Source organism: Hermetia illucens, chromosome 6, assembly GCF_905115235.1.
Source record: "Hermetia illucens chromosome 6, iHerIll2.2.curated.20191125, whole genome shotgun sequence".
NCBI classification, from domain to species: Eukaryota; Metazoa; Arthropoda; class Insecta; order Diptera; family Stratiomyidae; genus Hermetia; species Hermetia illucens.
Window position 1 is genome coordinate 1,091,192 of NC_051854.1, and position 21,900 is coordinate 1,113,091.

Here is a 21,900-nt window from a genome sequence, read left to right on the forward strand (position 1 = left end):
TTAAGCGCGGTCCAGGCAATATGTCGTTGTTTCCACGGTAAAATAGGTGGATAAATCAATTAAAGGGACTATATCCATGCTTTTAAAGTTAATTTGAGTGCAGCTGTTGGTTAGAAGGGAAGAGTGCACATAGCAAGATGATTTCTACTAGTATTCGCACTCCAAACTCGTGTAAAGCATCACTTCGGAGAGAAATGTAATTTTAAAACCATATATTTTTTCCTCTTGGTAGATAAGGTGGCAGAAATTAGTTCGTCGCCCCTCTCCTTTATAATTTTTAAGCAAATTTTCTATTGGAAGGGTTTGGATCCTTTTACAATTAGGAACTGAGAAACTTAATCTGTTTTCAAAAACCGTAAATCAAGCTTGGGTACAATATTTTCCGCTGTCTTTGGTACAATATGCATCTGACTTATTGGATTAAGAATTCAAGTTGTATGAGGTATCTCATGGCTTTTCCAGTGTTTTGATTATTAAAACTGCTCCCCAATTTTCAATAAGCAATCATTAATTCACCAAACTTCCCTCAAATCTTATCCTTTCCATCCGAAATTTATTGATTCTTATTTAATTCCCTCCCGCTTAACATCATATGACATACAAGGAGAATTGAACGTCCTCAATGCCGCATCGATCCATCAACGGTCCAATCAGCGTTCATTTCCGCCCGCAATCGCTGCCGAATCTAGGCCGATTCTAGCGCGAAGTGCGCATGTATTCACTTACACCAACAATTTACAGGCCGGCTCCGTCATACACGGACACGGGAACAGGCCCAGTCGCACATCGCCGCTGAAGTTTGCCCGTCGAGCATTCACTGTTGATCGGTAAGTCGGTGACTTAGTGTGGCGAGAATGTGAGTGCTGGGCCCGAGAATTTTCAATGGAAATTTTGAGAAGATGGACGATTTCTATCGCGAAAAATTCAATGGAAATTCAAAGCATCGGTTGCTGAGATTTGCGCGGAATTAACGATGGTCGATTGCCGGTTCGGCGGAGCCGGGTATTTCGTGTTAAAGTTCTGTGGAATTGTCGGTGGAAGATTGGGAAAATGTCACCAATGTCTGACGGCCATTTTCTTGGTCGGCGACTGTAGGCGGAGATTTTTTTCGCGGATTTCTGTGATAATACCAGACGGGATCGGGTTTTATTGTGGAAACTGGCTCGGGAATCGTCCTGGCCGAGTGATAGCGTCCTTGCCCAGTCCACTAGCGCAGGTTCTAAGTGGAGTTCGTTACGTAGTCCGCCGTTACGTAACTGGACTTGGAGTGAAGTTCTAGCTCGGCCGTTCTCAAAATTTCCGTGCACCTTCGAACGTCATCATCGCCGCCGCCGGCGCTTGGTTGCAAGCAGTTGCCACTAAAGCCTTTTCTCTTTTCCATTTCAGAGCTTCGTACTAGCATCAGTCTACGTTAAACTATAAAGAAAACATCCAGAATGTTGGTGTCGGCCTGCTCTCGTTTCGCCCCAATTGCCAGGAGCGCCGTAAGTACTTTGCCCCCTTTTCCCAATTTAGTCAAGTTTTTCTCGTGCAAACTTTATTTAAGTCGGTCGCAACGGAAATAGCGCATCTAATTTTAATTGTTTGATTTAATTTTAATGTTTTCGGGTGTTTACATGGCACTGGCCTGAAAAGTTATGTAATGACTTGGTTATGTCAAGCCGAGTGCGGAGCCAGACTGGCATTGTGACGCGTTACATAATTGCGATTTATTCCTGGCGATTTCTCAATGAAAATGTTAATTTTGAAACAGTTCCCTATGGGCGTCTGGCCCGCACATAATTTATCAGAAAAAAATTGGCAGGGATTGCTGAGTTCCGGAGGATTCCACTGGAGTCCTGCCCTGTCGGGAAGCCATGTCGCGCGTGGAATCTATTTTCGATCGATTTACGCAAATCATACACTGAAACATTGCATTTTGGCTGGTCACACGGGTTTGGACACCGGAACGGATTACATAAGTTCTTATCTCGACGAATAACATAACCCCCAAAGGCGAAACTTCATTCCCATCTGCAACATGTCAAGAAAGATAAAAACTAAGCCAAGAAGTTGAAAGACGCGTCGATTCGCACGAACCCAATTAGATCAATTTCAACTTTAATTGGAAGCCTAAGTGCACCTTGGCCCGACATTTGAATGCATGTTTGCTGCGGTCCTTTGTGATCTCATGACTAAGATTGTAAATTATTCCAGCTCGCATTTTTTGGTCTAAAAAAGCTATGGATCCCCTGACACTTTCATATTACATAACTTTTGAATGTTTCATATTGAACTTTGGTAAAATCTCCCGAAACGCGCTATTTTCGTTGCTGTCCACTTTCAATCTGTCCTCCCAACAGCCCAATTCCAATCAATCTCTAATGTTGCAACTTTCTCCTTTCTTTTCAATTTCAGATGCTCAATGGAACAAAAGCCTACTTGCGACCACTGAGTAGCGCAGTCATCAGCCAAAGTCAATTTTTGGCCAACCAAAATACAAAACCCGTCAGCATACTGCCACAAATCCGGTCATTCCAGACCTCACCAGTCACACGGGACATTGATTCAGCAGCCAAATTCATCGGTGCTGGTGCCGCCACAGTAGGAGTCGCTGGTTCTGGTTGGTACCCCGTTTTTTTCCTTCCGCTTCAACTCAACCACTTCAATATCGCGCCAGTATTACCCAACGTCCCTATCGCTTTCCAAATCAGTTACAATCATGCACCTGGGGTACACATACGAGTACGTTACGTTACTCATTCCCTCAAGGAGGGAGTTTTTACCCCGGGAAGGTCTGAGATAAGGCACAACTCTGTGTGAGAGTGTTCGTACTCCTCAGCAAGGAGCTTGTATGACGAAAAGGCGAAAGGACCAGAAAAACTGCATTGGAGTCGGTTCTCGCCGACTTCTTTGTATTGATATCTTTCGTTGCCAGCTGTTTTAGTGCAATGTGCATGCTGTAACCTTGACTCTCTTCTGTCGATTAAATGATGGTGAGCGGGGTCATTTACAGAACTCAATTCAGACTAATCTGTCACTGATTTATCTAAGCGATAGGGTCAGTAAGGTCAAGAATTTCTTTAGATATTGAACGGTTGAGCTAAGCAAAATTTATTATATTCAGTCGGGAATTTCGCACGCTGAAGGAAAAGAAAAAGTAATTTTGAATACTCGAACAAATATTGCATAATTTCAAATCACCGCGTGGTTTCCTCTTAACGTTTTGTAGAATGAAATCGTTTCTAATTATTCCCAAGTCCATAATTTAATTGGGAACAGCAGCGCCTGCTAAACATGCAGATGGAAGTACGCAAATTACAATCCTACAACCCATGACAACTGACATGATCTTAGATAAATTTATTTTTAAACGTCGCGAATGTGGATTCACGCGTCCTATCAGTGAAGTCAATTCCCTATAAAGCAATCGTGGCTGACAACACGTTCGTTTCCCAGAGTGAGATTTATATAACAAACTCTACATCTCTCAACTGGTAGTTTACCTTCCAAATCTATTTTTCCTCTTATTTGCTACTTTATTTTTTAATTTATTGCATTCTGCACAATCAAGGGATGTAGAGTTTGTTATATGAATCTAGATGAAGATGAGGTAAGTCATTAATCCTGGTTACAGTCGTTAACCACCTAATCAAACAATTGCGCGAGATTCGTTTGGATAAATGTTTCAAATCTACCGTGAGTTCGCTGTGGGATGTAGGATTCAACTTTTAAATTCACTTAAAATAGTAATACGACGACGAAGACGAATGTACTTTCTCCACAAGATATTTCGTTTCATGAGTATCGTCTTCTTCCGATGCCTTGGGTGTCGCGAAGCACTCCCCAAAGTCATGATATGTCTATCACCATGCTTAGATCAAGCTAATGTTTACTCGCAGGTCGAACCGTGCCATTATTACTTGGTTCCAAAATATTTAGTGGTGGAGTTGGTATTTTCGTTTAGAGAATTGATTGAAAATTCAATTTTACAGACCATTTTATATTTTAAACAACTTCTTGGGTGTTTTATTATAATATATCATTTAAAGAGATTTAATGATATATTATACACTCTTCAAGGATAGAAGAGAGTTGAAACAACAACTGTAGTGTGAAAAATCGATAAGAAAGCGGGGAAATATGATGAATCGCCATGTTTTTTGCCTCTCCTGAAAAATCACGTTTTTCCCGATAAATATTCCCTTTTCTCGGAACCAAGTTAACTAATCGTTTCAGAATTTGGCAAGAGTGTAGATTAGAGCTTCTTTTTTTTATTATGGGAGAACGATTTTGAATACATTCCATACTTACCGAGAAAAAAATTATCAAAGTAGGAAAAAAAGCGGGTATTTTTTCACAATTTTCATGTGGCTCTAAAAACAAAAGAGTACTATTTAGAATCATTCCTTCTTCCTTAAATGTTAAATACAGAATCATGAATATACTGTCGAAATTTCAATAAATTCAACAGAAGAATTCAGTTTTGCGTTATCCTTCAAAGTGCAAATTATCCTCTCTGATGTTTTTGAATAAACCATACCCAAAGAGCTTTGTCGACGATGTGTCACAAGCGGTTGTTTTAAGGTTTTGTGTAGAAGAAAACTTTATTGAAATCTATTTACTGTCTGCCACACGCTATTTATCCAAATTGTGAGTGACATAAACTTACATGGTGTTTTAAGGGGAGCTCCCCATAAATGCAAAAGGAGATGTAAAATGTTTGTACCTAAATGTATTCGTGTGGAATATCAAATGAAAAGTCTCCACTAATACTCTCACAAGCGGATTTTAGTTTCGACGTATATTGTGGGCGAAGGGTCTAATAATGCAAACTTAAGTGAGGAAGGACTAATTTTTGGAATCTACCCAACCCAAGAACTTGAAAAATAATTCATGGTCTCATATTAATAGAATATAACCAGCATTTTAAAATTGCCGGAAACACAGTTCGCTACCAAAGGTATGTAAGGTTTGCGTCATCACAGATCAGGTGTTGTGGATTTGGTATCTTAGACGCTCAAACTCATAGTAAAATATTTTGAATTTTTAATCGGGATGTGTCAGCGCCATAATAAGAAAGCTTCATCCAAAGACACGATTTTCGCTAGGATAATAAATGCTTTTAATATTGTGCGAGATATGTTCCATTACTTGATCAATTTTTGTGACATATTTTTTCAGCTCTGTTGTCTGTTTCTTCAACGTGTTTCAAATGTCTTATAGAAATGAAACGTCGTTGTCATGTTACTCCTCAGCGTCAGTAATTTGGGATATCGGCTAGAAAAACTTCATTTCACTTCAATCTAGAAAGTTCCCCGCCTCTTTGATTATTTCTGTATGTGAAGATGGAGAGAATCTAATCACAGAAGGACCTCCAGGGATGAAGTTTACATTTAACTGCTAACTAAAATGCGCTTCAACTTTTCCCTGGATTTCTTGAACTTCAATTAAAGCCGGAAAAGTTTAAATTTTATTCGGAAATGTGATGCGAAAATATCTATCAAATCAGGAGTAGATTCGTCGCTCTTTTACTTTTAGATCAATCGTGTCTCTTGGTTGTGGTTCTAGCCTTTCCTCTTCTGTCCTTTCACCTAATCAAGTTTCATAGATTTACTATTTCGAATACTTCATGATATGATCGGTGTCATCAAAGAAGGTAGTATATATATTAGGATCCTTTTTATCATCACAATCTCCATAGAAGCAACTTTAAATTATACCGCTGATTCCGCTGGGAAGATTTTTTCAAACTTACCCACGCTTTACCGTTACCGGTGTATATTTCGCGAGCCTCTCACTTTCCTAACTTTGAAATATAAATCCGGCTGAAGACTACACTCGATGGTAAATTTTAGAAACAGGCAAATAAGATCATAAACGTCTAAGATAAGTTCTGGCAACAACCCTTTCCAAATCGCAGCGGAATGATGTCAACAAATGGAAATTACAATGAACTCTAATTCGTTCTTGTTTCTAATTTATTGAAAAGGTATTGACCCATTTTCTTATTTCCTCTAATTACAGGTGCTGGTATCGGAACAGTATTCGGTTCCCTTATCATCGGCTACGCAAGGAATCCATCTCTTAAGCAACAGTTGTTCTCATACGCCATCTTGGGTTTCGCCTTGTCTGAGGCTATGGGTCTTTTCTGTCTTATGATGGCCTTCTTGCTGCTCTTCGCTTTCTAAAAAGTGTTCATCAATATACTTTTTAAAAACAACATCAGAATTAATTACTATTTACCATCTTTAAGTAAGAAAAGAAACCAGGAGAAACAACAGAATAAACGAAAAACTTAAAAAAACTGATAAACTTCTCTCAATTCGAAAACATTTAAAAGTAATGTGTGTGTGAAGAAAAATAGGATGAGATCAGAAATGCGAGGGGGAACATCCATGGAAGAATTATGGCACTTTCCAATATTTGCGATGACGTAATTTTTTCCTTATCATTTAACTCAGAACTTTTCTTTCGTTGAAGGATCTGTTGTGCATTATTAATAAATAGAAACAGAACGGAGATTTCATCGTCGTTATATGTGATAACATAGAACACTTAATTATTCGTTTCCTTTGTAAAATTTGATTTTTTTTTATTTTGCAAAGTGTTTAATTTGAAAGTTAGTAGGACCTATCATATGAAAGTAAGAGTAAAACTGCTACTGATGCTAGTTGAAGTAATGTAATTGCGAAATATGTCATATGTCGAATAGAACAAAGTAAGGACATTCAATAAAAATGGTGAAAATCGATTCGAACGATCAATCGTAATTTTTTCATGGTTATTTCCCTTAGTATAATTTGAAGTTACTTTTAAGAACAGCAAAAATAAAGAAAAACCTAAGTTTGGACACGAAAATAGGCAGGGGAAGGAGCAAACAGTAGATCGAAGCTAGAAAATAAAAACTAAATTATGCGAAATGTTTGTAAAATGCATTCTCTGAGACTTTACGAAATAATGGAAGCAAATGCTGAGCATCGCATAATTGCCCTGTGCTTATGTTTTTGTTAAGCATGGAGATATGAACCGATTGATAAGTTGGTGAACAGTTGCGCCTCCTAAAAACTAGCCAGTGACTTTCCAATGGCGTAACATGTTTGCTGATTTCGCTTTCGCTTCATATACTTTGATTTTTCCTCTAATTATCGATGCACTTGGATTTGTTCTCCCTTATTTCGCTGTTGCTAGTATAAAACTTGAATCAATACGAAGTGAACATTTGTAGCGGGTAATCGATGCAAGAAGGGCAATCGTCTATACATTTTTAATAAGATCAATGTCTCGGTGAGCGCTTGATAATTTACATTTATTGGAAATGTGACTGTACGACATTTAGAGCGGTAATAATAAAAAAACACCATAGTTAAGAGAAATGTTATTAATTAGGGCGAGATAATCGTTGGAAATGAAGAGAAAGATCATCGATGTGAGCTGTAGACCTACGAAGGAATCTTAGTGTGCAATTAAGGAGTGAATATGAGATAGAGACAGCACGGAATTGAATTGTCCCAGGTAGGTTGAAATTACAGACTTAATATGCAACTACGCAACTACAATACAATAAGGAAAGAAGGGAATGAGTGGGCGTCCTATGATGGACAGAGGAGTGGGATAGAATAGAAAAGAAGAAATAATATGACTCTGACTTGTAATAAAGAAGTGCGTCCACTCTTTTTGGGAAAGTTGTTTTAAAACGAATTCTCCGTAATTTTTTCTTCACTCGATTGGATATCTCAATGAAATTCTGGGAGCTAACTTATAGCTTCCCAGGAAATCCTGAAGGGAACTGAAACACAATTAGCGAAACAAGGACTTTACTAATCATCTCAATTTCTGTTAAATAAAATCAACTTAGACCATATACCAATGGAACGATCGCGATTTTTCTGAAATTATTTATTAAGTCTCCGGTCAGCTGTTTGATTAAAAACACCATCCACGTACTTGTAAGCCGGGCGGCACCATCAGTTCAGCTCTGGCGTTAAAAGACGTTAAGACACAAATTTGTGATATTTTAGTGTTTGAACATTCATACAAAACATACATTTACTAGCGATGGAGATGGGATAAAATTCTCGCCTGTGTGGCGACCGACGATAGAGTGCATAAGTGCACACACCGGTTTGCCTTATCTTTTTTCTGGCCGACCGAATGACCAGATCACTATCCACCTGATCAGCCCCAACTGACTAGCTAGCCGGACCACAATAACATGTTTCGCCGATCAAATGCGGACTATTCAGGTGTAAGCCGGCCTAATGAATGGCGGCCTTAACATTGTTAACGCAAACGAGGTCGTTTACTAGGGAATTTTAAGAGATCACGTCCCAATCGAGACTTTACAGACGAATTCGTGCCTACTTCTCCCGTCTACTGTTTATAGAATCCACTGCCGTATTATATATTGGACGTGATAGTGAGGGTGTCCGACTGGTTGGTCTTAAAAGCAAGCCTGACCGGGTACACTGATAAGGGGGAACGTAACGATGACGTGAATTTGAAGTTGCAGCAGCGGCTATTGTGTGCTCATAACAATTTTCGCAGTTCGGACGCCAGATTCCACTCTGGAATGAGAGGAAGATATTAGATCGCCAACAGTTGTTAAATTCAGCTAGAGATTGTGATCGAGAGGCTCATCGTCATGTTGTTCGTGGGTGCTCCCATCTTTGCAGTTGCTTTCGTTCCCCTTGTTGTAGTCTAGCATGTGATACTCGATTGCATATATGACCGTCAGATTAATGTTGATGCTGGATTTGAGATTTTCGCTTGCATGCGACGATATAGCAGCTGTTCGGGAATCATACGGAAGAAATATTTCAATTTGAAAATGGGAATTGAGAGTTATTTGAGCTGATTATGTCGAATTCATTTCGGATCTAACTGATTTTTCTCTGTGATGGTTATGATTGCTCCATTTGTCTTCTTTTTGCCATTTCCCCATATTCCAGCTCTGGAATTTTTTGATTCGTCGAGAAATTGATGTATAGTAATAGCACGTATATTTCCACAAAACCGCGGATTTTGAACGTTCAAATTCCGGGGCGTCCGGCTGTTGACCAACTCGCAAGACTATATGTCACGACAACCGCATTGTTATGTAAACCGCAATCATATTAATACACATAACGAAAAGAGAGTGTTCTTTTTCTTCATCCTTTGTCCCGTTCACAAGCGGGGTCGGCTCGTCGTGATCAGTTTCGCCATTTGGCTCTATCAAATGCCTGATCTGGATGCAATCTCAAGGCTTTTAAATCCCCATCCACCGTATCAAACCATCATTGTTTCGGCCGTTTACCATCGACCTCGATGTTCAGACCAATCTTGGCAAGTGAATACTCATTAGCGCGAATTGCGTGACCGTACCATCGAAGACGCCTCTCTCGCAATAACGAAAAGAAAGTATCAAACCGAATCACTCTCCCTCAGTATGTGATGAAAATATACAAGAAATTTAAAAATAGGAAAGTTTAAAAATCCCTACTTCCTTGCTAGAATCCAATAATTATAATCAGGGATTTGAACATCATCAGGTTACAGGATCTCCGCTATTCAGCCAAATGTTGTATACACATTTGTTCTTTTCTTCCATAAAAAAATAAGAATTTCACACAAATCTTTATAATATTCGCCGTTTGGGATTCCAATACCTAACTAAAAACGGAATATTTGGACGAGCTAGGAAGATCCCTCTTGGATATTTCCCGACCGCTCTACATTGGCATTATTTCCACAGATACATTTGTTTTTCTTTCTTAGGAACTCAAACTTCTCGTCAATTGCTTTTATTTAGGCATCGTAATCCAGGTAGTGTTTCTTTTCAAAGTTCTTTTTCATTTCTAGGTAGTCCAGTCTGATCTCCATTATTTTATCGTATGCGAGTAGTAGGCGAGTCTGCTCGGCGGAAATATTCCACAATTTGCGCAGTGGGTGCAATGGGATATAGTTCTGTGGTATGTGCATGTTTTTTCCATGTAACTGCTCGTGTCATTTCAGATGTTACGTTGTAATCCAGAGACAAGGAGCGGGAGAAAGTGGGTAATTCACACTGACTCGAAGTTTTCTCAAAAGGCCCGGAATAGAAGCTTTAAGAAAATTAAATTGATTGTGCCATTGGAGGATGAAGCAGATGTGATGCATGTTTGTTGTTTTGGTCGAGGAATCGTCCTTGAATGGATACAATTAGGAGTTTCTAATAAAATTGGATAGCGGGGAAACTATTGCAGTATTTGACGTGTATTATAAACCCATCAATGGAAAAGGTGAGCGTTTTTTACTGAGTCATTTTGTGTAGTTGTTGCGAATATGATCCTACTATTCTATGATGAGCAATAACTAAAAAAAAAAGTGACACCGCTCATCAAACTTCGTTGTCATATAAGCCTTGAGTGAATTAAACATGAATTAGCTTCCACGACTGTGCTTGACGCTTTTCTGTATGATGCTGCGATATTATCGCTGCTATTCCAAGAATGAGAATTTCAGTTGGGCACATCTTCCAGTTCAATTGCCTTTTCTTTCCTTCAAGAGGATGGCTTTTCATTTAAAGGAGCCACTTCGGAAGACCTTTTTTGCTTAAATTAATTGTTCGTTCATTGCCAATCACTGGATTTTGTCGTTATCAAGTCGTAATTTTATCTTCTCTGTCTTACCTTGTCAAAAGAAGTCCACGCCCAAGGTCACATCTTCAATTAAACTATCAAAAATATAAAACCAAACGCCATCCAGTGCGGCAACAATCCCTCCCACTGTTTCTTTTCGTTTTCTTTAAAACAAAAAGAAACCAAAAACTCTAAAACTTCAGTTTCTTCTCGATTTGCTGCAGTTTCGACACTTATTAGATTTATGCCGATTGTCAAATATTACGCTGCAATTTTATGCAAAGATCGCAAAGAATTGTAATCACCTCTTCAACGTCTTCTTCTGTAAGCACGTATGCCGGGTGGTATTTGTTATAGAAGTTTTTTCTAGCCCCATTTGATTCCTCGAAAAATGAACTGCAAAAGGCACACTCATCCAAGAATACAAAACAATTCGATAGTTCGTAGGCACTATATTTTCTTTTAGTACATACAAAACAAATTATCACTAAGAATTCATTTTCAAAATAATCTTTCTTAAATATTGAGGATATTTCAGTTTATTTTCGTCATTCTCCTTAAATATCTAACAAAATAGCAAAACTCATATAGAAAATGATGGTTACAAACAGTTCACTTTGTCTAAAAACAAAAACAATATTCGTTTGTTACAAAGAATCTTGGGGAAATGCATACCTGCCTGGCTGGCACTTCTCATATATGAGACAAAAAAAACGGAAAATATGATACGAATATGACTACAAATCTAAAATATATTGAGAGCACTAATTGCCTTAGCTTGTTCGCGTCCAATGTGTTCATATAAAAAAATTGATATTAGCCTATATTAATTTATCCGCCTACGTGACCTCCATAAGAAAGAAAAAAATAAATTATTCCAGAAAGTTTTTAGTGGTAAGAACGAGCTCAATCTTGAACATTTTGATTCCCTTTATTTTCCTCTGACGCGTTTTCGTTCATCATCGTATTCAGTCATAAAGGATTACGTTATAAACTGATATTGCTAAAAAAATCGGTTTCTGAATGCTGACAAATCTCAAAAGAGTCATACTTTGACAAAAGCAATCATTTGGAAATTACTATGCAACCTATCAAAGGGTGCTTGAACTGAAGCAGTACAAGCAGGCATTCATGTTTTTCACAATGTGTTCTGACGAGACTGCTGCCGAACTCCTTGGCCATCAGTTTAAAAAGCCTTTGGGGTGCGTTGAATGGTTTCTTAGCTTCTGATTGGAGAACTCAGTTGCAAGCTCGTAGTCTTGCTTATTTGTTGATTCTTGGTTCAAGCAACTGAACTGAAGGTAAAGATCAACAGGAATTTTGCAGTTAAGCCTTAAACCTTCGACATTTTACACAAATATATAGCGAAACATTTTATCAATTTTTCAAACAAAATCCGAGGTTTCAGTCTCCTTTTTGAATAAATTAATTGATATTACTTTCTTATGTTCAAATATTTTATTAAAAGAAAATAGTTAAAATCCAATGACTATCAAGACACACCCGTTTCACATTTCCATTAAGCACAGTAAAGTAGAGGAGACTTTCTCCGTAAAAGTAATGATAAGAAAGCTTAAAAGTTTGGTCAGTTTTAAATCTAAGGCTAGGCATCCTTGTGCCAATCATTCAATCAGTAGTTGCAGTTGCATAAAATAAAAGAATCGCCTTGGATTTGTTTCAATATAATTTAGAGAAAGAGATATCATACATCATATTTAATTTTCTTATTGATAAATTTCACAAAAGATATTCTTTTTTTTAAGGTTTTTCTCGGTTTGTTTGTTTTCAAAAATTATATATATAAAAAAAACGTGATAACAATTCCGTCAAATTCAATGCAACATTTGTTTTTCTATACAAACAGATTTTCACTGAAGAGCAAAAATAACAAAACGAATGAAAATAATCATCCCACGCGCAATGTAGATACAAAAAAAATATATATATATAAATCTCAAAGAAATAGCTTAGACAGTCATCTTATTTTGTTGTTTCAAATTGATAAAAAAAACAATATTTAGACATTTTTTTTCAGTTTCCTATTCGCTCTTTCTGTTTCATGTATATTACATACTTCGTAATTTATCTATGCATATATTACAAACACACGAAAAAATACTCAATATTTTATATTTAAACAGCACACCACGTTTTTTTATTTTACTATTTATCTCAGTAATAATAATAATTAATTACTATTTCTTTTTTTCGTACGCTTCGCGTGTCTTGATATTTTCCCTCGTTTTCAGTAATATTACGATGTATAGAGTAAATTATATATATAATATGGACAGTGTGTTACAAAAGAAAGTAATGTTGGAAATAGCAACTTAAATAAGAATTGAATTGATTGGTTGGTATATGGGGTGTATTTAAATTTCTTTTTTTTTCTCTCTTTATTTCTACTCGGATGCATCATCGTCGTCGAGAAGCCCTGAATATTTGTTGGAATTTGTCAGCATCTGCAAGAGAAGGAGGGAAATGTGTGTCATTCCGATGGACTAGTCAAGTTCGAATTAACTTAAAAGTCAATGCAAGAAAGCTATGTGTGACTATCGTTAGCAAGTTAGGTGAAGCAGATCTATTTGAAGAGGTGCGAGAGTCATTACCAAATTACAGTCTGCAATGCGCATTGAAATTGAGGTCTATCAGAAGGATGAGTTTTGCGTTCTTCTATGTTGTATCTAACTAAAGGCATTCTAGTAGGTAAATCTCAACAAAAACTTACTCTCTAAGAGTCGAGCCTAAACTTGGTTCTCTACAAATTATTAGGTTGTCAACTTAACTTGTATACTCGACCCAAAAATGAAATGCTAACGCAAAAAATGCCAATTGTGCACTATTATGTAAGGAATTGACTGCGGAGGTTTTAGTCACATGCACGTGCACATGATGATCATACAAAAAGCGGATAGTGGAGCGGAGCTTGATTCATTACGAATATCGATTGGGAGTGTACATGAACAACTGGTGCTCGTGGCCATGAAATTTTATCAAGGAAAACATGTTTAACGGGTTTGCAAACCTCCGTAAGATAACGCTGCTTTGAATCAGCCACAAAAAGAAGACCTCAATTAGTTAAACGAGCTCCCCTTCATGCAATTAATTTAGAACAAGCTTGACTTCTTTGATAAATCCATGCGCTATCCCTTTTGAGAGACATTGATCAGTTTTGGTAACCATGGCAAATGCAATCGAATCTTTTTGTTCCCTTAAAAAGCTGCACGATGCGCGTCGTACTTAGAGAATGTTAGTTAATTAGTTATATGGGATCAGAATGAGTTGCTCATATCAATAGAGTTCCATTCGCACAATCAATAATTTATTAATGTTGACGCAATTTGTGGAAGTTTGACTGAGTTTTCTGAAAAAAGCAAATCAAGTCTCAGAACCAATTGATTTGCTACTAGAATAGTGGTGAAATGTTGTTGATTCTGATTGTACTTGAATAGTTTTTGGCAGTCAATTATTATATCCCAGCAGCTTTTGAGATCCTGCGTAGAAACTTAGTTTACAACAAACAGTGAGTAACTGAAACTCAGCAAAAAGAGTGGGACCGAATTCCAGGATCTATGTATGAAGATGGGCGATGGTTTGCGAGGTAGGTATCAACGGTGAATCACTCCCTTTTATAGCAAAAAATAAACTGATAGTGAAACCCTACGAAAGCGCTCATTGCTTGCAAACTACAGTAAGGGATTGCAACTTTAAAACTATTGCTCGCTCCACTTTCGGGCCTCAGGTATGAGACAAAAAATCGTCCCCACAAACGAGGAGTAGTTGGTTAATTTTGAACAAGCTTACACATTCAAACATAGTTGAATACAGCCAAAGCTGGTATTCTGTATGGTAGAGGTCAAATTTGTCCCAACGGTAAGACACATCTGATTATCATAGAGCAAGGGGTCGATGGTTGAGGGAGTAGAGAATCAGCCTCCCAATTTCGCTGTTCTGGGTTCGAATCGCAGTCGTCATGGCTGTCTATGTTCGTTTTGTGTTTATCTCGCTGCTATAAGTTTATCTCTTGCAGAGTGTTAAGTGTAATCATAGTGAAACTGAAGCACACTCTGATTTTGTTGATGCCCTATACTCCACAAGAGAACAGGGAACACTAAGGGTCAAAATAAATACAGAAGTTTACCGTCTTGATAGAATACAAATTTTACGCTATTTCCTTTGTGTGATTAAAACTAGAGACTGTGGCAGAGGCACCGGAATATTTTAAAGTGACTGTAAACTCACTTGGTAGCAATTATCTTTAGGATAGCACGCCAAAGAATAGTTGGTCGAATGAATGTTTTCTTGTGATGTCACTGGGAAATGTAAGTCTACAATATGGAGAGTGTTGGGAATGTTGGGGGCTCTTTAAGCGCTTCGATCCCTCACGTCTCGTTTCCGGTGCATGGCTTCACACCGGATCCTGAAAAATACTCAATCATGGAGATTGGCTTATCGAAATGAACAACACGCGAGCCTAGCTAGCCCAGAAGCGTGCAAGCACGTATCGACGGAGCACTTCGATAAAACTTCACTATTTACGGGCGGACCTTCACGGTACATTGATTTCATTCTTTTCTAGGTTTTTGAGTTAGCTCTCCCCTCTTGGTCGTCTCCGGCCACTCAGGATGGTCTTTTGACCATCGCAATTTTCAATTAGTCATTACAGGTTGTCTAATAGATCTTTATCTTAAGACTGCAAGCTTTAAAAATAGACCTTGATTGGAACGTTAAGCTTTGGATATAATGAGGATCTGGAATGCAACGTATCCTGCTTATGTTGAGTCTTCTTAAATAAGTTTTTCACAAAGCGCCTCTCAATAGCATTGGGATGCAATTGTACAAGGTATGCTTATGTAGGCAATCGGAATCTTGAAGAGTTCTCCTTCAAGAATTATAACAATCGATGATCCAGGTCCAGCAGTTCATCTTATCCCTAAACCGTCATGGTTAAAAAATGACCATTGGTCAGCATTGTGCTGGCTTCATCATACCAAAAATGCATCTAAGGAAATAATGGTCACATGGTTCTTATCTTTCCAGACAATTTTGTCAGGAATTTGTCTACTGCATTTTTGACTCAAAATGCATACTTCAGTTTGCACTACAGTTTTCAGGACATAAAAACTTTTATTTGAGACAAAGGATTCGACAAGTTATTGCGTTCTTTCCACATGTATTGTTCAACTGATTTGGGTAGGATTGTTCCCGTCATCAATAACGCATCACCTGGCTTAATACAAAGGTGCGTCCTATAAGTTTTGAGACAATCTTCATGAAATTTATTGATGAACCTTCCCTCTCCCACATGCTAAGTTTCAGCTCAATCCGATCATCTTAGTATTAGTAAGTGCGTGTTTCTGTAACGTATGCTTTTCTATTGGATCACTAAAAAAAGGAGAAACATTTAGAACGTGCTGCGATTAAATGTTGCTGTAAAGCCTAGAAAAAGGAGACGAAGCAGACCCTGCCTCAGATGGAGTGATGGCGTAGGTCAGGACGCCAGACCGAATAACGGTTGTTGCGCCGTTGATGATGTAAAGCAGAGTTTAACCGTGGCAAAACTTTCAAACTGATACGAAAAGTCTATGGTGAATCAGGTGTGTATCGAGCAACAACATTTCGTTGGTATGTCGCGTTTACCGGCAGTGGAGAGAACATGGAACAGAAGAGAGGAGTGGACGAAAACATCGACCGTGTAGCCGATGTTTCGAAAGTTGATCGTCGATGTTCATACAGATTGATAGAGCAGAAAACGGGTATACCAAAAACCATCATTCAACGCATATTGCGCGAAGATTTGAAAAAGAGGAAAGTGTCCGCGCGTTTTGTGCCGCATGCGTTAAGAAGTAGAAAAGGAACAGCGCCTCGATCACGCTGAAGATCTGAAAACGACCCAAATGTTTTGGATTCAATAATGACGGGTAACGAGAGCTAGTGCTTTACCTATGATCCGGAAACGAAGCGCCAGAGCGCAGAATCGACTTCAAAAGTCGAGAGTGAAGATAATGCTCATTCTTTTTTTTCGAAAACAAACGTATCCTTCACGAATTTGTTCCGAAGAATCAGACTGTCAATGCCGCGTTTTACAAACAAGTTTTGGGCAGTTTGTGCAAACGTATGCACATGAGAAGCCAGGATTATGGAAAGACCGTAACTTTTTCCTTCTTAACGATGATGCCCGGCTGCATACAGCCCCTGGTTTTCAGCAGTTTCTGGGTAAAAAAAAAAGGTGTAACTCAGTTGAGTCATTCCCCCTACTCACCGAATTTGAATTCTCCAGACTACTATGCCTTCCAAAGACTGAAATTGGACACGAAGGGAACCCTCCATTATGAAAAATCTGTAACAGCCAAGTCGAAAGCCTTTCTAGTTTCCAAGTTTAAGAAAGCGATGGATAAGCTACAATATCGCGCCAATGAGTGTATTTGTGTTAACGGAGATGAGTTTGAATAAAAATTACTCTCTCAAATTTTTTGCATTTTTAAAAATCGTTTTCGAAGCGTAGTTTTAAAACTCATCGGACGTACCTTGTATAATTTTAAATGAAGAGTTAAAGTGGACCAAACCTGCACGATATGGCGAAGACAATAACGCTTGGATGATCAACACCATCCAAGCGCTATTATTTTTGCGAGAATTACCTACCATGATTGATCCACTTGCCTAAATAGGTCTTGCACTCCAGATCTGAATTTTAATACATTTCTATAGATTCACATGCCGTGCGGAGTTCAGTGGCCATTTCATTTCAAATTGTTATCCTTGGCTAATATTCGCAACGAACGTGCCGCAGCACCTTGCAGACGAGTACTATATTTCCAAATACTTTGCAGGGATTGATCGGGCGTGTTATTTCGAAGTTCGTGTTAGATTAACTTTCAATGTAATCGCTGGTGTAAAAGACTAGTGCCAGCTATCACCATTCTACCGACATGCATTTGAAGTCAAATGAATGTAGCCCATTCTAAGTGTCATAAATTCCCTTATCTCAATCGTTAACATTGCAGTTACTAGTCAGTCGATTAGCTCTCGTCAATTTTCCCCACTGGCAGCCAATTCGTTAATTAACTACGTAATCTAAATGTTATCTGTCTACTGATAACCACTTTTTATTGGCCTGAATTCAGTGTTCAAAAGCAAGCATCTCAGGAACAATAAAGCGCAAACAATTCGAACCACTGCAGCTTAAAACTACACCAAAATCAAGTCTCCACAACGTGTTACCAATGCGGCAAAATGCATTTTCGAGTGTTAGTGTTGATTCAATGATGCTCAACTGTGGACAGTTAAGCGCTGTGACTTTGTTTCAGAGTTACGATCAAGCAACGGTTGCATGTTAGTAGATGGAAACATAACAAAACGCAAACGAGGTGTGAATGAGGTTCAATGCTAAATACGTATATGTGTAAAAGCATAGATATTTGGGGTAATGGAAGGATGGCGAGGAATGATGAACTTTAAAAATAAGACATGTTAATGTGGTGTCAACATGAATACAATTAAACTTTAATCAAACCTCGAATCATTAAAAAAAAGCCAATGTGTATTAATATTTACTAAATTCTTGCAAATCATGAAATCCAATCCCACTGTCTTAAAAACTAATCTTTTTCTCTGAGATTACTTATCTAACAATCCTTTGATTTCTTTTTATTTCTCTTTCATTTTTCATAAAACACTTACAGGACCTCCTTGTGGTGGCTGATATTTGGGCATGGGTCGATCAGGTCTAGGCTCTCTTCGTGCCTTGTCGTCTCGTGCTTGTGGTGTTGGTGGCGGTCGGCTATCGCGAGAGGTGATCTTATTGTCTTTGTTGTAATTAGTAGAGCCGCGATCACGATCACGATCGCGATTATAGTCACGGTCTCGGTCGGACCTGAAAAAAGCATAGATCGTTGTAGAGGATGCCCGTGAAATAGGATAATCGATTCAATACCGATCATTTCGGTTATCTCGATATCTATTGTCACGATCATACCCTCTATTATCGCGATTGTCTCGATAGTCACGTCGTGGCCCATTATCGCGATAATCACGCGGTTGTCCGCTGCCCATTCGTCGATCATCTGCAAGTAACAGAAAAATGGTTTGTTAGAAATTATACATGAATTTATGACTATGATGATGACCCTTACCTGGTCGCCTAGGTGGGCCCCTTCGGTCTGGGCTCCATTTTCGATTATTACGGTCACCATCTTGTCGTACATCATCTTCTCGTTTTCGCCAACTCCTTGCCTCACGATCCTCTTTCTCGTCTTTTTCACGAGCATTATCTTCGGCACCATCGTCCTTCTTCTCCTCCTCTCGTCGCTGCTCTTCCTCTTCTTGGATTCGTAATTTTTCGAGACGCTCGCGTTCTAGCCGTTCCTCAATTTCTTTCTCCCGAGCGGCTGTGTCCACCGGTTTAGCGCTTCCGAACACTTTCTCAGGAGCAACGCCTGCTGGTTTTGGCTTTGGCGGTGGTTCGGGCGTTGATGACTTCTCCTCACCGTCCGATTTGTCGTCTTCAGTAGCTTTGATTTCCGGCAACGGCAAAGTGCGGGGCTTCAAATTCAATTTTGGTCTCTCATCTTCGGCTGGAGGCGGTGGTGGACGTCTGTCTCTGTAGTCATCGCGACGGCCGAACCCACGGTCACCACGATCCCTGAATCCATCACCGTATCCTCCCCGACGTGGGGAAGAGTCTGTATTTGGACGTTCAGCTGCCCTCCATGATCCACCCTCGTTCGAATTATCGCGTTGTCGATCCCTGTTGTACCCGTAGCCACCACGCCTGCCCTCGTCTCTGTTGTCGTTCGGCTCACGGCGCCAACTGCCTGAATCATCGCGGTTCCCTCCGCCGAATCCGTCGTAGCGGCTTCTGCTCATGCCTCCACGTCTGTTGTCGTTTTCATTCGACACATCGATCCGGATGCGTCTGTTTCGTATTTGAGGATCGGGAAGGCTTACTGCATCGATCAATTCGTCACGGCTTTCGAACTCTATGTAGCCGAAGCCGCGTAGACGGCCCTGCTCCCCATCCTCCCGGGGCAGACGAATCGAAACGATGTTCATCCCATTGAAGAAATCATACAAGTCCTCGTCGTGCAGATCGAATGGCAAATTTGATAAATATGCCAGGAACGGCGGTTTATGTGGAACAGCATCCTCATCCAGATATCGAGCAGCGCGGGGCGCTGTCGGAAGCTGGTATATCTGAGGCAACGAGTGGTTGTCCTCTTCATCGCTTTCATCGGGGCGATTTCGCACTTTCTTCGCGACCTGCGTCAATCCAGGCTGCGAATTCTCATTTGCCAGGAAGCTCTGCAGAGATACTACGACTCCCTTGGACTTTTTACCTTTTTTACCTGCAAAAACAAGACATTCGCAATGAATCAGAAACATCTCACCTACAAGCTCGATAAAATCAATTCAAAACATCTACAACATGAAAACATCAAGCCACACAAACCAGTGACGGAAAAACATGGAAATTTACTCTATTTAATCGAAAACGAGAAAATTTTTGGAAAATCAAAACTGGCCACGCGGTTAGAATTCCATATCGGCCCCCAAAGTCTCGGTCGGGGCAATGGATGAAACGTCAAAATCGGTGGGTTGCTTTTCAAACGTTTATTCGTTTGTTTACGTATGCACTTTCACCAAAACTCCATTCTTATAACACCAGCACTAGTTTCTCAACAAATCCATGCGAAACGGATCGTTCTCTCTGGCCGCGGTACACAGGATTTTCCGAAAGTTTTCACGCGACAAACAAATCAAAAGAACCAACCTGTCGAAGCCATGTTGAAAAGGATCTGAACAGTGAAATTCTGCCAAAAGCGCAGAACTAAAATGACAAGGTGTTTGTTGGCCGACGTGCAGTCGTGCCAACGAACGAATGAAGAATGCGTGATAAGTGCGCGAGAATTTGACGTTCAATGCGGGCAACTGTGATAATGCGTTTGGGAAGGTAACGGCAGGTAGTTGGAATTTGCGGAAGAGGATGTGCGAGGAGCGACCCGCCTTCGGAAGATTTGCGGGGATTTGTAATGTTAAGAAAGACGTGAAATTTTCCATGGAATTCGTAAGGCCGGAAAAGGTAAGTGGGAGAGAGGTACGGCAACTGAATGTCTCGTTTCTCGATTTGTATATAATCAGGCTTCGGACAAGATTATGATTTGTGAATAATGGCGGGAAAATCCAATCTTAAGGCATAAATTAGGTGATCAGCCTATTATACCATTTTAAAGAGAACAAGCAGGAGCAAAAATATTGAGCTGTTACCCAAAAATGTTGTTTGAATGATTCCATAAATTGTACAAACCTCTACAAGCCAATATGTTGCTCTTGCTTTTACCGACGAACCTTCGTAAACTAAACTTACGACGCCATATTTTTACGATTCTGCAGACATGTCTCAAATGGATCCAATGTACTTCTCTCGGCAAATTTAAAACTGCTGAATAAAATATGTCCCCACCCTCAATGCGTTTATTCCATTTACAAAGGTTTGGGCGACGTCCCATACACTATGCATGTACTACGCTTCTATTCCCTGTCGAAAAAGGAGGACTTAATTTCCAAGTTTATTGCCTCTTTCGCCACTCATTTGTTGCATAAACCAACTTGCACATTCCACATGAATACCAGGAATGAGTTGTCTACCTCTGCATGTTATCCCGGTAAGCTAATCGATCTTCAAATTATTTTCGGTGAATTGTCGGGGAGGCAGGACCATCCCAACAATCATATACCCCGCTTTCTAGACAACGGACTAGAAGAAGTATCGATTTGCGTTGGCTTAGTTCTCTTATGAATAGAGGAAAACGAGAATACCACACCTTGGAAGGCCGTCCGAGAAACAACTCTTTCGAAATGGTTTCAGTAAATCCCTACCTGGTTGTCGGTTGCTGGCAATGTGCTCAACTCATTCCACGACTTTAAGCGGACTATTCTTCAGTTACCTTGGGATGGTGCAATGCAGTTGTCGTTCTTCTTCAATGTATAACCTATCCACTGCCATTTCCGCTTACTGATCAACACTTCCACGGTTAACTGGCTCATATGATGAATGAAAAGGTTGATGTGTTTAGCAGGATTAACAATCTGCCACCTGCTAGTATGGCTTTCCTTAATTGTTAATAGCAGCATAAGCCAATGCTACTCACACTCCAATTGCTGGTTACAGCCCGGGTGGTGGAAATCGAACCTTCACCGAGATTTCATTTCCCTCTACACCACAATGACCAAGTACCCAGAATAGATCCACCGTATTGAATCTAGAAATAGAATTCAATCGGTTTTTATATTCCTAAACGAGTTTTGAAGTCATTAAATG

At 39.4% G+C, this 21,900-nt stretch overlaps 2 protein-coding genes across 4 annotated transcripts; one reads left to right on the top strand and one right to left on the bottom strand.

The window, feature by feature from the left end:
* Nucleotides 1-696: 696 nt before the first annotated feature.
* Nucleotides 697-6,746, top strand: LOC119658605 (ATP synthase lipid-binding protein, mitochondrial). Of its 2 annotated transcripts, none has more exons than XM_038066081.1 (4): nucleotides 697-827; nucleotides 1,387-1,484; nucleotides 2,398-2,602; nucleotides 6,007-6,746. In XM_038066081.1, the coding sequence occupies exons 2-4, from the start codon at nucleotides 1,437-1,439 to the stop codon at nucleotides 6,168-6,170; spliced, it is 417 nt and encodes a 138-aa protein (XP_037922009.1). In that variant the 5' UTR covers nucleotides 697-827; nucleotides 1,387-1,436; the 3' UTR covers nucleotides 6,171-6,746. The 2 variants fall into 2 exon arrangements, with proteins under 2 accessions (XP_037922009.1, XP_037922008.1); XM_038066080.1 differs by having other exon boundaries at nucleotides 716-856.
* Nucleotides 6,747-12,246: 5,500 nt separating this feature from the next.
* LOC119658602 (eukaryotic translation initiation factor 4B) lies at nucleotides 12,247-20,499 on the bottom strand. 2 transcript variants are annotated; one of them, XM_038066073.1, is made up of 5 exons: nucleotides 20,353-20,499; nucleotides 18,716-19,927; nucleotides 18,559-18,646; nucleotides 18,264-18,456; nucleotides 12,247-13,042 (listed from the first exon to the last, which is right to left on the bottom strand). In XM_038066073.1, the coding sequence occupies exons 1-5, from the start codon at nucleotides 20,363-20,365 to the stop codon at nucleotides 12,983-12,985; spliced, it is 1,566 nt and encodes a 521-aa protein (XP_037922001.1). In that variant the 5' UTR covers nucleotides 20,366-20,499; the 3' UTR covers nucleotides 12,247-12,982. The 2 variants fall into 2 exon arrangements, with proteins under 2 accessions (XP_037922001.1, XP_037922000.1); XM_038066072.1 differs by having other exon boundaries at nucleotides 18,517-18,646.
* Between the last annotated feature and the right edge of the window lie 1,401 nt (nucleotides 20,500-21,900).